At 51.0% G+C, this 13,348-nt stretch overlaps 1 protein-coding gene across 1 annotated transcript; it reads left to right on the top strand.

Moving 5' to 3' along the window:
* Positions 1-927: 927 nt before the first annotated feature.
* Positions 928-9,968, top strand: MCHR1 (melanin concentrating hormone receptor 1). The gene is made up of 3 exons (XM_006071273.4): positions 928-1,647; positions 2,862-5,261; positions 8,536-9,968. The coding sequence occupies exons 1-2, from the start codon at positions 1,566-1,568 to the stop codon at positions 3,839-3,841; spliced, it is 1,062 nt and encodes a 353-aa protein (XP_006071335.4). The 5' UTR covers positions 928-1,565; the 3' UTR covers positions 3,842-5,261; positions 8,536-9,968.
* Positions 9,969-13,348: the final 3,380 nt, after the last annotated feature.

Below are 13,348 nucleotides of genomic sequence, written 5' to 3'. Positions count from 1 at the left end.
GCAAACCATGCTTTTAAAAAAAGGAATTTGAACAGTACAGCAACTTTGGAAATGAAAGCCCTTCATAAACTGCTCTTCCAAGTGTTGTACCTGGTTTGGCATCTCCTGGGAACCTGTCTGAAATGCAGAGTCTCAGGCCCCTCCCCGCCTGACCTGCCGAATCAGAACCTGGCAGCAGCCTCTGCAGAGAATTCACTCAATGCTTTGCCCTCTTAGGCTGGTCCTCAGGATCTCTTTTGGGATTCCCGGGTGGCTCAGCAGTAAAGAATCTGCCTGCAATGCAGGAGCTGCAGGAGACTCGGGTTCGATCCCTGGGTTGGGCAGATCCCCTGGAGGAGGGCATGGCAACCCACTCCAGTATTCTTGCCTGGAGCATGCCATGGATAGAAGAGCCTGGTGGGCTAAGTCCATGGGGTCGCAAAGAGTTGGACATGACTGAAGTGACTGAGCAAGGATCTCTTTCGGGGTCTTTGCTCTGAAATTTGTCTCAAGGAGTTCCAGGTAAACCCTCAAGGACCTCAGAACATTTAGAAAACTAAAACCTCTATAAGCCTGGTCCCTGCTGATCCCAGGGAAGAAAGGAGTTTGTCCTCTTCTGGTCCCAAGTCCCTGGGCATCACCAGCTCGGGGTGACCTGAATCACCTCTGCTGCTGCTGCTGCTAAGTCACTTCAGTCGTGTCCAACTCTGTGTGACCCCATAGATGGCAGCCCACCAGGCTCCCCCGTCCCTGGGATTCTCCAGGCAAGAACACTGGAGTGGGTTGCCATTTCCCTCTTCAATGCATGAAAGTGAAAAGTGAAAGTGAAGTCGCTCAGTTGTGTCTGACTCTTCGCGACCTCATGGAATGCAGCCTACCAGGCTCCTCTGTCCATGGGATTTTCCAGGCAAGAGTACTGGAGTGGGGTGCCATCGCCTTCTCTGAGTCACCTCTGAGCACCAGCCAAAGGGCTCAACAGCCAGCAACTCCACAGTTTGGAATCCATGGGGCGCTGGGAAGGGGCCTTGGGTGTCCTGGAGGCGGGCATGCCAGTGGTCCAAGCCTTCCCTTCCCAAGCTCCCAGCACAGCGACCCCAGCCCCTGCCCAGCGGCCCAGGCCCAGGCTACCGGGGGTGAGGGGCTGGGCCAGGCTCCCTTCCTCCTCCACAGGGAGGCAGCCCATTGCCTCTGGAGAGACTGGAGCCTCGCGGGCAGCCAGCAGCACCCCCGGTGGCACAGGAGACACGGCCCCACGTGCAGGAGGGAAGGAAGCCCGGTCCCCGATGGGGTTGACCGGCCGGCTGGGCTCTGCAGGCAGTCGGAAGCCAGAGCTGCGGCGCAGGACTGAAGAGGTTAACGCGCATCTGCCTCCGAATGTTAATGTGTCTAGGTGATGTCAGTGGGAGCCGGGGAAGGAGGGAGGGGAGAGCAGTGGGGATCGCAGGCGGCGGAGACTGCCGGGCAGCCCGAGGAAGACCCCCCTTCCGGACTGCGGGGCTCCTGGGGCCCGGACTCGGGACCGGCGCGGGAGGCTGCGGCAGCCTGCGTGGGTGGACGGGCGAGCGGGCACCCCCGGCGCTGGCGGGATGGACCTGGAAGCCTCGCTGCTGCCCACCGGCCCCAATGCCAGCAACACCTCGGAGAGCCCTGATAACCTCACTTCGGCCGGTGAGATGCGCTGGAGGGCGGGCCTCCCTCCTCTGCGCCGCTGAGGGTGGGAAACAGGAAGGTTTCACCTCTGAGCTAAACTGCTTGCGAAACTTTATGCCAGTTCTTGGGAATGAGATGGGCAGTCTGCCCTCCCGGAGGGCCAGGGGAGAAGGGGACTACGGGGAGGAAGGGGCAGGGGCAGAGGCATGCTAGCCTCGGATGTTGGCCAGCCGCGACGGAGGCAGGGGAGGGCTGCTGAGGAGTTCCAAAGATGCTTTGCCAGAAAAATTCCAGGCTACAAAAGCAAGAGAAACTGGAGGGCTGTATGTAGGGAGATGGCTGGAAGCTCACTCATTCACCCATCCCCTTGGTTTTTTCACTTGAACTACGTGATCTGGTGGGGTCTGAAACATCCTTACTGCCTCCTCCCCGAAAGAGGCGTGGGAAGGAATAACTCCCAGAGATGCGAGGGGATTAACTTTGCTGGTGAAAGACGTTTCCTGACATTTCCAGCGCTGAGATGCCCTGGAATTCTAGCTTTGAAGGGGAAGAGAAGAAAACAGAGGAAAGGTTTGCATGGAGAAAATTCTTGGGTTGCTGGGCTGCGGCACACAGGTTCAGTCTAGTCACTCGGAAAGCCCAGGCTCAGAAGATAGGGACCCAGGAGAGGGGGGGGCTGTGGGCCTAATGGCCAAAAGCCTCCATGAGACAGTTACCCACAGAGATCCCCAGGAATCAGCGCAGGGCTTCCAACCAGCGACTCCTAAAATGAAATGAGCAGGGCTGCAAATAGGAAACGAGGAAACACATGCTCGCACCCACACATGCACACACGTTCGTGTCCTGCTGGCTATTTCGATAATGTTTCCTGGTGAAGCCCCGAGGTCCACAGAACCGTTCTCTGCAGACAGCTGTGGTTCGTGACGCTGTGCCTTCTGAGAAAACGCAGGAGGCAAAGGGACTGGTCCTTTAATGAACAGTTGGCGTGGGAGACTCTGGTGGGATTGAGCAGGGAGCCGGTGCAGGAGGGCACGGGGTTAGGTTTAGCAGCCGTGTGGGCAGGGAGGATGGCAGGGAAGATTCCAGATGAAAGATGGGCCCTGAGCTGAAATGGCAGGTAGATAGAGAGGTGGGCAGGCGCATGGCTGGAGGCTGAGCATGCCAGTAGGAGTTCAGCCCTCGGAGAGCAGAGTCCATGTCGAATGGCCGACCCTTGCTCCTTCTGTCCCCAGGGCTGCCTCCTCGCACAGGGAGCATCTCCTACATCAACATCATCATGCCTTCGGTGTTTGGTACCATCTGCCTCCTGGGCATTGTCGGGAACTCCACGGTCATCTTCGCGGTGGTGAAGAAGTCCAAGCTGCACTGGTTCAGCAATGTCCCAGACATCTTCATCATCAACCTCTCAGTGGTGGACCTCCTCTTCCTCCTGGGCATGCCCTTCATGATCCACCAGCTCATGGGCAATGGAGTCTGGCACTTTGGCGAGACCATGTGTACCCTCATCACGGCCATGGACGCCAACAGCCAGTTCACCAGCACCTACATCCTGACCGCCATGGCCATTGACCGCTACCTGGCCACCGTCCACCCCATCTCCTCCACCAAGTTCCGGAAGCCCTCTGTGGCCACCCTGGTGATCTGCCTCCTGTGGGCCCTGTCCTTCATCAGTATCACCCCCGTGTGGCTCTATGCCAGGCTGATCCCCTTCCCAGGGGGCACCGTGGGCTGCGGCATCCGCCTGCCCAACCCAGACACTGACCTCTACTGGTTCACCCTGTACCAGTTTTTCCTGGCCTTTGCCCTGCCCTTCGTGGTCATCACGGCTGCCTACGTGAGGATCCTGCAGCGCATGACGTCCTCCGTGGCCCCCGTCTCTCAACGCAGCATCCGGCTGCGAACAAAGAGGGTGACCCGCACGGCCATCGCCATCTGCCTGGTCTTCTTCGTGTGCTGGGCGCCCTACTACGTGCTTCAGCTGACCCAGCTGTCTCTCAGCCGCCCGACGCTCACCTTTGTCTACCTGTACAACGCGGCCATCAGCTTGGGCTATGCCAACAGCTGCCTCAATCCCTTTGTGTACATCGTGCTCTGTGAGACGTTCCGGAAACGCCTGGTCCTGTCGGTGAAGCCAGCGGCCCAGGGGCAGCTCCGCACCGTCAGCAATGCCCAGACAGCTGATGATGAGAGGACAGAAAGCAAGGGCGCCTGACGCTTCCCCCTGCCACCCTGGGCACCTCCACGTCAGGACTCCACAGCAGACCGTGGGGAGAGACGCTGAGAGCAACCCAAGACCGCTCTGGGAGGTTGTGGGGAGACGGGGTGGTGAGAGGTGGTCACAGACCACTGGGGAGGCTTAGCGCCGGGTTTGGGGGCTCCAAGCATTAGAAATCTCCTTCAGAGAGCTGGATGGACCTTCAGGTTGAACAGACACTGAGCAGGAAGACTGGTTTAAATGTTCACTGAGCCCTACACCTGCTAGCTCTCACAGGTCTTTTTCCCAAGAGGAGAAGTAGAAGGCTTCTGGCCAAATTTGTTAAAATCAGGCAGGGCTGGGGTGTGCACAGCGGTACAGCACAGGGCCCTGGGGAGATGGGAAAGGTGCCAGAGCCTCAGTGCCCTTTCTTGTCTCTTATGGGTAGGATGGAAGGCAGCCTTTCTCCCAAGCTGGAGGATGATGAAGAATAAAGCATGCGGGCTCTCCAGATTCAAGCATCCTGTGTCACTTTCCCTTTATCTCTAAGCGATGCATGTTTCTCTGGGGGGTGGGGATGGGGCTCTGAGCCCACAGAGGTAAAAGCCCAATTTGCTGGGAGATCTACTACCCGGGAATGACAAGGCTATCGGGTGGGTGCGGGTGGGGGCTTTGAAATTAAGAAAAATGGGGAGGGGTGAGGGGGCTTTGCAGCTGTGAGGACATTGTCTCCATGGGGTGCATTTGTCAGTCACCAGATCCAGAGTGACACCCATCAGGGTCCTGCACGTTCAGGGTTCATTCTAAGGCCTGGAGCTTTGGACATCAGCTTTTTGCTCCAGCCCTTTCTCTCTGAAGTTAAAAAAAAAAAAAAACGAATAAAGGAAAATCTCCACCCACATCTCTCTGGATGCTCCTGTATAATTGCTTGGGCCTGAGGGTTGGGGGGAAGCAATGAGGGTGGGTGGCCAAATAGGGAAGGAGGGGTCTCTTGGCTGTGGAATCCAGACCTTGGTTCAGGCTGCATTGTAGGAAGCAAGAAGCAGGGGATCTGCATGTCTAAACCCACAGGGAAGATGACAAAAATGGAATTACTGTGAATTCATTAAACGAAAAATTCGCTGCCAGGCTTGTTCTCGGACTCAGCTTCCCATCTTCTGCTCAAAAGCACTTGGTTGTTACCATTGCCAGCTGTAACGAGTCCCACCCACCACCTCCTCCGCTGAGTCACAAGTTGCAGGGCTGGCTTCTTGGGGCAGCCTGAACCTGAGCCTGCCTCTTGCTGCGGCTGCGAAGATCGTGAGCCACGTTGAGCAGGAAGATTACAGATGGGGCCGCTGGGCGGCAGCCAAGGATGCTGCGTCTCAGCTTCTTCAAGAGAAAAGCCCGGAGCCAGGAGTCCTGCATGAAGACGTGGATGAGACAGTGGGAGCAAACTGTGAGTCCTGATTCATCCAGACACATCCTCAAAGCAGGTGCATCAGCAGAGCCTCTTCTTGGTCCTCAATTTTCACTGCGGAGTTGCAGCAGGTAGCCTGTTTAGCAAACTTCTGGGCAGCTTCTTTGGGTCCTGGGGAGCTTTTACTAATCATTAGTATTAGTATTTCCCTCTTGCATTCCATTCCACCCAGCACATGGGGAATTGGGGTGGTAAGGGGTGGGGATAGTTAGTTTTCCTTACCCTCTAATAGTGGGGTCTTTAGCTGTCACAGGTAAGCTCCAAATCTACTTGAGATGTACAAAAGAAAAGCAACTCTTATGGGAGCCTTAAGGCAACCCCTACCCACTAGTTCTGCAAAAGGAGCTTTTCCTGTATCTGGTTTGCCTGTGGAAGGCTTCCCTGGGTCTGTCTTCCCCACCCCCTCCCCCTTCAAGGAGGAATCTAGGAGAGGAAATAGGTGAGATGGCCTCTCCCAGGAAATGCAGGGGACCAAGGCTACAGGCGGGTGAGTGGGCAGGTGAAGGACCTGCTGAAGGCCCCAGAGACTCTCAACGCCATATTGAAAACTGAAGTTGAAGCAAAGTGGGTTGAGACAGGAACGTGAGGGGGTGGTGATGTAGACAGAACCGAGGGGAGAGGACTGGGGAGAGGTGAACTCATGGCTGGAGAGGGAAAAGGGGACAGAGAAGTTATCATGGGGGTGGGGGCAACTCTCACCAACATGTCTTTCCCCAGCCCAATCCAGCAGTCAGCTAAACAGACTGGCGTCTACAGCAGTGGTCCAGGCAATGGAAACATCCTGGATTAGAGCGGCGGCAGTGGAGATGGAGAAAGAAGCACATATGTGAGATACATTTGTAAAGCAGAAGCCACAGGGCCTGGGATGAGCTGGCTGTGGAGGATGAAGGAGAAATAGAAACTTGGAAGTCACTGGCCTCTAGGGAGATGGGATGGTCTAAGGAAAGAGTGAGTGAAGAGTCAGAGGGAAAGAGGCTTGACATTTCCATGCAGAGGTTGAACAGAGAAGGAACAGTCAAGCCAGTAGAGACATCTGTAAGATGTAAGTAAGAAATGGCCAGAGAAGTAGAAGGAAATCAGACATTGTGGCATCATAGAAACAAGAGAAGAGTCATTTAAGGAGCAGTGGTTAGCCAGACCAAAGCTGTCCAGGACGTCAGATGGATGAGGCATGGAAAGGCCCATTGGATGTAAGATCATGGTTGTCACTGGGGACCACAGCTGGCTGGGGCTGAGCAGTGACCCCCTCTTTTAGAGAAAGCAAATCCTCCCAAGTTTGCTGCAATCCCTGCCACCACTCCCTACTGTCTAAAGCTCGGTCTGAGTCACTTTTGTTTCCCCTGGTTCCTGAAAGTATTTATACTTGCAACACTTCTTCGGGAGCAATAAGTACTATATTGCAGCATACTTATTTGTTTATTTATTTTTATTTTGTTGGTGGCACCGCACAGCTTGTAGGATCTTAGTTCCCCCACCAGTGATGGAACGTGTGACATTGGCGGTGAAAACACCGCATCCAAACCACTGGACCGCCAGGGAGTTCCCTGCAACATAATTCTAAAAAGGTGATTTTTAAATTTCTGCTAGACACAGAAAGCATACAATTTAACCATGTTCATTGTTAATTATATTACTTTTCCTATCCTGTCCTCCATGAAGCTCCATGGGTGGCTCCATGTTCTTTCCCTTCTCTGATTGATTGCAACTGACTTACAAGCCCTGCCTCTGCCCTGGGATTTGACCTCTCTGCCCCAAGGTGATGGCTCAGCAGTTAAGAATCCACCTGCCAGTGCAGAAGATGAGAGTTAGGTCCCTGGGTCAGGAAGATCCCCTGGCAAAGGACAGTAGCTACCCACTCCAGTATTCTTGCCAGGAAATCCCATGGACAGAGGAACCACGCAGGCTACAGTCTAAAAGGTTGCAAAGAGTCAGACACAACTAAGCAACTGAGCATGCACACACCCCAGTGCCTGCCTGAATCCTACCCACCTTCTACTCCAGCTCAGTTCCTACTTGCGCACAAAGCCTTCCCAGTCCTCTCCAGCCTGCAATGAGTCAGTCATTCTCTGGGCGCCTATAAAACTTCCAAGTTATGCCACTTATTAGGTGATTAATCTTGCTCTATGTCGACTTGAAATATTGCACAATGTGAGCGTTGCGAGTCACATTTTATTGGGGGGCAAAATGAGGACTGCAGCCTGAAGACAGCACTTGCGTTAGCTCTGAGGAACTGCTCCAGAGAGGCAGGGGGGAGCGTTAGTGTATATGTGATTTTGGTAAAGGGGGAGTACATGCACAATGCAATCAAAGCACGTATATTTTGTAGAAGCTTTCTGCTGGTCATGAGGAGCAGTCATCATCAGGAAGGATTTTAACGCTTTTCTAGATATGAGGAGGTACAAGATTTAGGCTCATAAAATCGGCTTCTGAACATATCCAACTCCCTGAAGACCCCCCATCAGCCCAACAGAGAGTGCCTCATTTCTGCTCCCCACTTTGAACTCCTTTCAGGGGTGGTTGAAAATCAGCCGCTGCAGCAGCACATGATTTAATCCTTGTAGAGGTGGATGGCGAGCGCCCATGGCAAGTGCCAATTTGTAACTGACGTATTGAATTAAAATTTATTATAAAAGGGTAGCCTTATATATCCTTTTAAAAAATGAAAATTCCAAAGTCTTAGAGTTAAGCAATGAGTCTTCCACATTAGAAAGCTATTTATAGCAGCAATTAAAGTAGTGGTAACATTTTACCTTTATAAAAATGTCACAGAATTCAAATCACAGCTTGAATCCTCAATGATGCAAGTGTCTTACACAGTGAAGGCTTGGTCAGTTTTAAGATAAAATTCCTCCATCTTCCAGAATGTCTCACAAAAGAGCTGAATATACCTCTATGAGGACAGAAGGCAAGGATGCTAGCTGTGTGAATTGTCTCTTCTCGTGCGAATCCTAAAACTGATCCTAATCAATCAATCCTAATCAATTAACAGCAAATCCTAATCAATCAATGGAAAGGAGCTTAAGGAGAAAACCAATAAGGTCCACTTTGAATATGGAAAATGCAAAATTGTGTTTCCGTTCTATCTATGTGTTTCCTTAAGAAACAGGTTTTTAAAAAATCAAAACAAAAACAGGACCTAAGCAGAAGTCTGCTGTGGGGAATTCTAGAAAACATTTTGCTTCCCTGCCTAAAGGAAACAGATCAGGTTGGTAGCATCTGGGCTCTTCCTCCTTTCTCCCTGCCTTGAATGCAGATGCATCAACCAGAGCTGCAGCCACTCTCTTGAGATCATGAAGTGACAAGTACAAGAATGCAAACCAATGCTCCAGGGCTGATGGGTCAGGAAGACCAAGAGAACATGGGTCCCCAAGGGCATCAATGACTTGCTGAACCAACATCAACCTCCAGGCTTCTAGGTGTGCAAGAAAATAAATCCCTATTTGTTTAAGCAACTGTTCTGTTAACCCTCCTGATAATGTCCTAAGCTTCCAACCTAAATCTTCCTGGTTTAGGAAGTACAGACCCCACCCTAGCTCCACAGATGGGGCCCAACTGGCTTTAACCAGTCGCTATCCCATCTCCGTGTTCACAGTGGTTCATTCAGGGGAGGTGAGAACAACCAATGGGAAGTAAGAAGTCAGCCAGGATTTCTGGGAAGGAAAGTGTTGATTCTTCTCTGTTTAGAGCTACTGAACAGGGTACCTCCCAACCCCCTACTCTAGACCTGACCCAGGAAGCACACGGCTCCATGAACTGCCAGCAGCCACCTTGGAGTAAAGCTAGGGTAAAACCTTCCTGAGAATGAAGCCAGTTCAGAAGTATCAGAGCTGAAAGAGAGAGGGTGAGAATCAGTTGACATTGTTTGGGCCTTGATCAGCCTTACCTGAAGCTAGGATGCTCTTGAACTGTATTATTATAGGAGTCAATAAGTTCCCTTTATTTTAACAGCTATTTCAGTTGGGCTTTCTATTATTTGCAGTTAGGAAGTCCTGATAAGAAAGATATGAACATTTTAGTTGCAGCATTCGAACTCTTAGTTTCAGCATGTGGGATCTGATCCCTCCTGCTGCAACTAAGATCCAGCACAGCCAAGTAAAAATTTTTTTAATAAAAGAAAGATATGAACATTTTAAAGATTAGGTTGGTATTGTGGACTGACTTGTCTTTGCCCAAAATTCATATGTGGAGAGCCTAACCCATGTGATGGTATTTGTACATGGGCCCTTAGGAGGTAATTATTATTATTCTTTTGGGCTGGGTCTTATGCCGTGCAGGATCTTTCACTGCAGTGCACTAACTCTCTGGCTGTGGCTTTCAGACTCAGTAGTTGTGGCACATTGGCTTAGTTGCTCCAAGGCGTGTGGGATCTTAGTTCCCTGACCAGGGATGGAACCTGAGTCCCCTACATTCCAAGGTCGATTCTTAACCACTCCACCACCAGAGAAGTCCTCGTGATTATGTTTAGATGAGGTCATGAGGGTGGGGTTTTCATGAGACGATTAGTGCCCTGATAAGACTCTCTCTCTCCACTCACACACACCAAGGAGAGGCCACGTGAGGACGCAGTGGGAAGGCAGCCATTTACAAACCAGGAGAAGAGCTCTCACCAGGAAATAAATCAGCCAGCACTTTGATCTTGGACTTCCAGCCTCCAGAGCTGTGAGAAATAAATTGTCTGTTGTTTAAGCCACCGCGTCTATGGTGTTTTATTTCAGCAGCCCAAGCTAAAACAATTGGTAAGAGCCTTTTTAGATCTAAATGACAAATATCCAACTCAATTGATTTGAGCAAAAAATTCTGGCCTAGATAGTGGAAAAGTTCAGAGCTTGCTAAGCTTTCAGTCATGACTGGATCCAACAGCTCAAGCTCTGTCCTCAGGACAGACTCTCCCTTTCTGTCTTCCCCATACCCTCTCTCTCTCCATTGCTTGGCTCAGTTTTCCTCTCTGTTGCCTCCTTCTCAAGTGACGGGGTCCCCAGTGTAGTAGCAAAGATGACCTCCAGCAGTTGTGTGAACTTGTATTGTCCTCACAGGCAGCAACTACAGGATATTAGCCAGGACTTCAGTCCTGCCACCTGACATGTTCTTGCCATCTTTCCCTCCAACATCTGTTTCAAAACCCGAAAAAGCTTCTGAATGGTCCCCCGTGAGTTACCCACCTTCCCCTTCCACCCAACCATGCATAAGATCTAGGACCATGGAACACTCTTATTGGCTGAAGTAGGTCACATGTTCACCCGAGTGGGGTTACGTCACCGGCAGGCCCATTCTGTGTATATGTGTGTTTTGTAGTTCTGAAAAGAAAAAGAGAATCTATATCACCTTAAGTAGAAAGAAGTGTGATGGGCAAAAAGACAATAGACATCCCGCCAGGAAGGGTCTCAATAATTAGAGAGGGAGGTGTGGAAAAAAGAATGGGCAAAGGACAGGTAGGAGAATCAAAGAAGATTGAGAGGCCAGCCAGGAAGCCAGGTGATTACTGTGGAGAATTCTGCACAGGAAAGAATCTTTAACCTTGAACCTGATGAAAACTCTGGATCCTTCCCCCTGAGTGCCCATTGGCACACGCACATAAAACACAGCACATAAATCTGGAAGGTTTATAATCTCCTCCCCAGTGCCTGAAGAGGAACCCTGGTAATGCAGGAATCTGGGTATCTGACAGCCAAGTCAGACAGAAGACCCCAGACGGCTGTGAGGAGGCACAGTGCCCACTGTCAGAGTGAAAACAGGCAGGGCCTGCTAAGGACAGGACAGAATCTTAGGGATCTTCACCTTTCAGGGCTGGGCAGAAGAAGAGAAACCAGGAGAGGAACCTGGGGATCAGCTGGAGCGATAAGAGGACAACCTGGAGAGCTTGACAGCCTGGAAGTCAATGGAAAGGACAGTTTCCAAGACAAAGTGAATCAGAGCGCCAGATGCTGCAGAGAGGTCAAGTTGAGGGCTGAAAAGGATGTGTCATGGGTTGAATGTTGTCTTCCAGAAAGGTATGTCCAAGTCTTAAGCCTCAACACCTGAGACTTTAACCTGTTCTGGGTCTTTGCAGATATGCAGATATAATTAACTTAAGGATCTCAGGATGAGATGATCCTGAACTCAGGGTGGGTCCTAAACCCTGTGAGCGATGTCCTTGGGTTTTTGCTTTAGTCTTTATGCTGTACTGGGTCTTCACTACTGCTTGTTGCCGTGAGTGGGGGATACTCTCTACTTGCGGTGCATGGCCTGCTCATTGGGGCGGCTTCTCTTGTTCTGGAGCAAAGGCTTTAGCACAGGAGTGGGCAGGCTTTAGTAGTTGGGCTCTTGGGCTCGAGAACGAGGGCTCAGTAATTATGGCACATGGACTTGGTGGCCCTGAGGCATGTGGAATCTTCCCACACCAGAGACTGAACCCATGTCCCCTGCATTGGCAGGTGGATTCTTATCCACTGGACCACCAGGGAAGTCCTAAATTATGTTTTATAAAAATATCTACAGATTCAGTGCAATCCCTATTAAATTGTTGTTTTAGTCACTCAGTTGCGCCTGACTCTTTTGTGATTCCCTGGACTATATAGCCCGCCAGGCTCCTCTGTCCATGGGATTTCCCAGGTGAGACTACTGGAGCAGGTTGCCATTTCCTTCTCCATGACCTTGGGTTTTTATTAAAAGAGAAGGAGATTTTAGACACAGAGATACACGGAGGGCAAGCACGTGAAGCCTGAGGCAGAGACTAGAGTGATGCGTCATGAGCCAAGAGACAGAAAGAGTGGGAGACAGGCGTGGGATGTCTTCTCCCTTGGGAGGTCCTGGAAGGAACGTATCCTGCCCAACAACTTGATTTTGAGTTTTGGGGCCTTCAGAACTGTAAAAGAATAAATTTCTCTCTCTTTTTTGTTGTTTTCAGCTATCCAGTTTGGTACCTTGTCCCAGCAGGCCTAGGAAACGAATTCAGGGCTTGGATTTAGAAGTAGAGAGGTTGTTGGTTGACCTTGGTGGGTTCTGAAGCATTAGGAACAACTCTCCCAGGATATTTTGACCATGGTGGGAAGGACAGCTATGGCAGAGCAAAAGCAATGTCATTTAAAGAAAAGGTCTTTGAAAAAAACAAAACTGCTAATGAAAAAGTTGCTCCAAAATCAACGGTTGAAAGGACAGAACTCAGAACTTCAGGCGGGAGAAACTCATATAGGCCTCATTGTATAAGCAGGTGGACTGGGGAGATGCCAGTTGAAAGACATCCAGGTGCTTTCTTGGGTAATGTCCCTCCTCTTCTGCCTGAAGAGGCTTAGGAATGCAAAGAGGAAAAGGAAGTGCTAAGCTTTGAACATCCAAAAATATATTCCTGAGTATAAAACAAGGGAATAACCTTGAAAGCCAATCTTTACCAAGAAAGAAAAGGGTGTTCTAAATAATGGAAGCAGGCATTAAGATACTCAGACAGGCCTGGTGGGTGGCCTAGGTCACCCAGAGTTGTGTCCTGAGCCTGGACAGAAGCAAGTCAGGGTATGATGCAGTGGGCATGGCCCCAGGACAACCATGCAGAAAGGCAGGGGCCAGGGACGTAGGAGGTCCAACACGTGGTCTAGGTCCTCCTTCTGGCCAAAGCCAGGGGTTGAGGGGACAGATGAAAGTACTTGTTTCTTGACTCTTTTTCTATTTGAATCCCTTGGAGGAGATCCATATTGGGTGAGAGCTGGGTGCAGCAGGTCAGAGGGGAGAAGAGCTACATGGAGGAAGAAAAATGGCCAGATGAATGACCCACTCCCCACGGCTGCAGGCGTCCTGAGATAACTCGGGTCTGGCAAGGAGATTGGAGGGGCTGAAGGGCCTAGGGGCCCTTAAGGTCTCAGGGCAGGATCCCTCCTGGGATCTCCCTGCTGGTCCAGTGGTGAAGACTCTGCGCTTCCAATGCAGGGGGTTGGGGTTCGATCTCTGGTTGGGGAACTGGGACCCCACATACCAGATGATGTGGCCAATTTTTAAAATTTACACGTGTATGAAAAAGAGAGCTATTACTCTTGTGGGGGCCCTCATGCACGGGGCAAGTTTCCAGCAGTGGGTGTCAGGGCACTCCAGAAGGCCCTCGG

This window comes from Bubalus bubalis, chromosome 4 (genome assembly GCF_019923935.1).
Source record: "Bubalus bubalis isolate 160015118507 breed Murrah chromosome 4, NDDB_SH_1, whole genome shotgun sequence".
NCBI lineage: Eukaryota > Metazoa > Chordata > Mammalia > Artiodactyla > Bovidae > Bubalus > Bubalus bubalis.
The sequence above is the reverse complement of the archived record's forward strand: the minus strand, read 5'-3'. Positions and strand labels throughout refer to the sequence as shown.

What these genes read in the sequence shown, in the direction of transcription:
- MCHR1 (XM_006071273.4), top strand. Translation starts at nt 1,566, where the DNA reads ATGGACCTGGAAGCCTCGCTGCTGCCCACCGGCCCCAATGCCAGCAAC. An exon ending in TGATAACCTCACTTCGGCCG is followed by an intron (nt 1,648 to 2,861) that starts GTGAGATGCGCT and finishes TTCTGTCCCCAG; the next exon opens with GGCTGCCTCCTCGCACAGGG.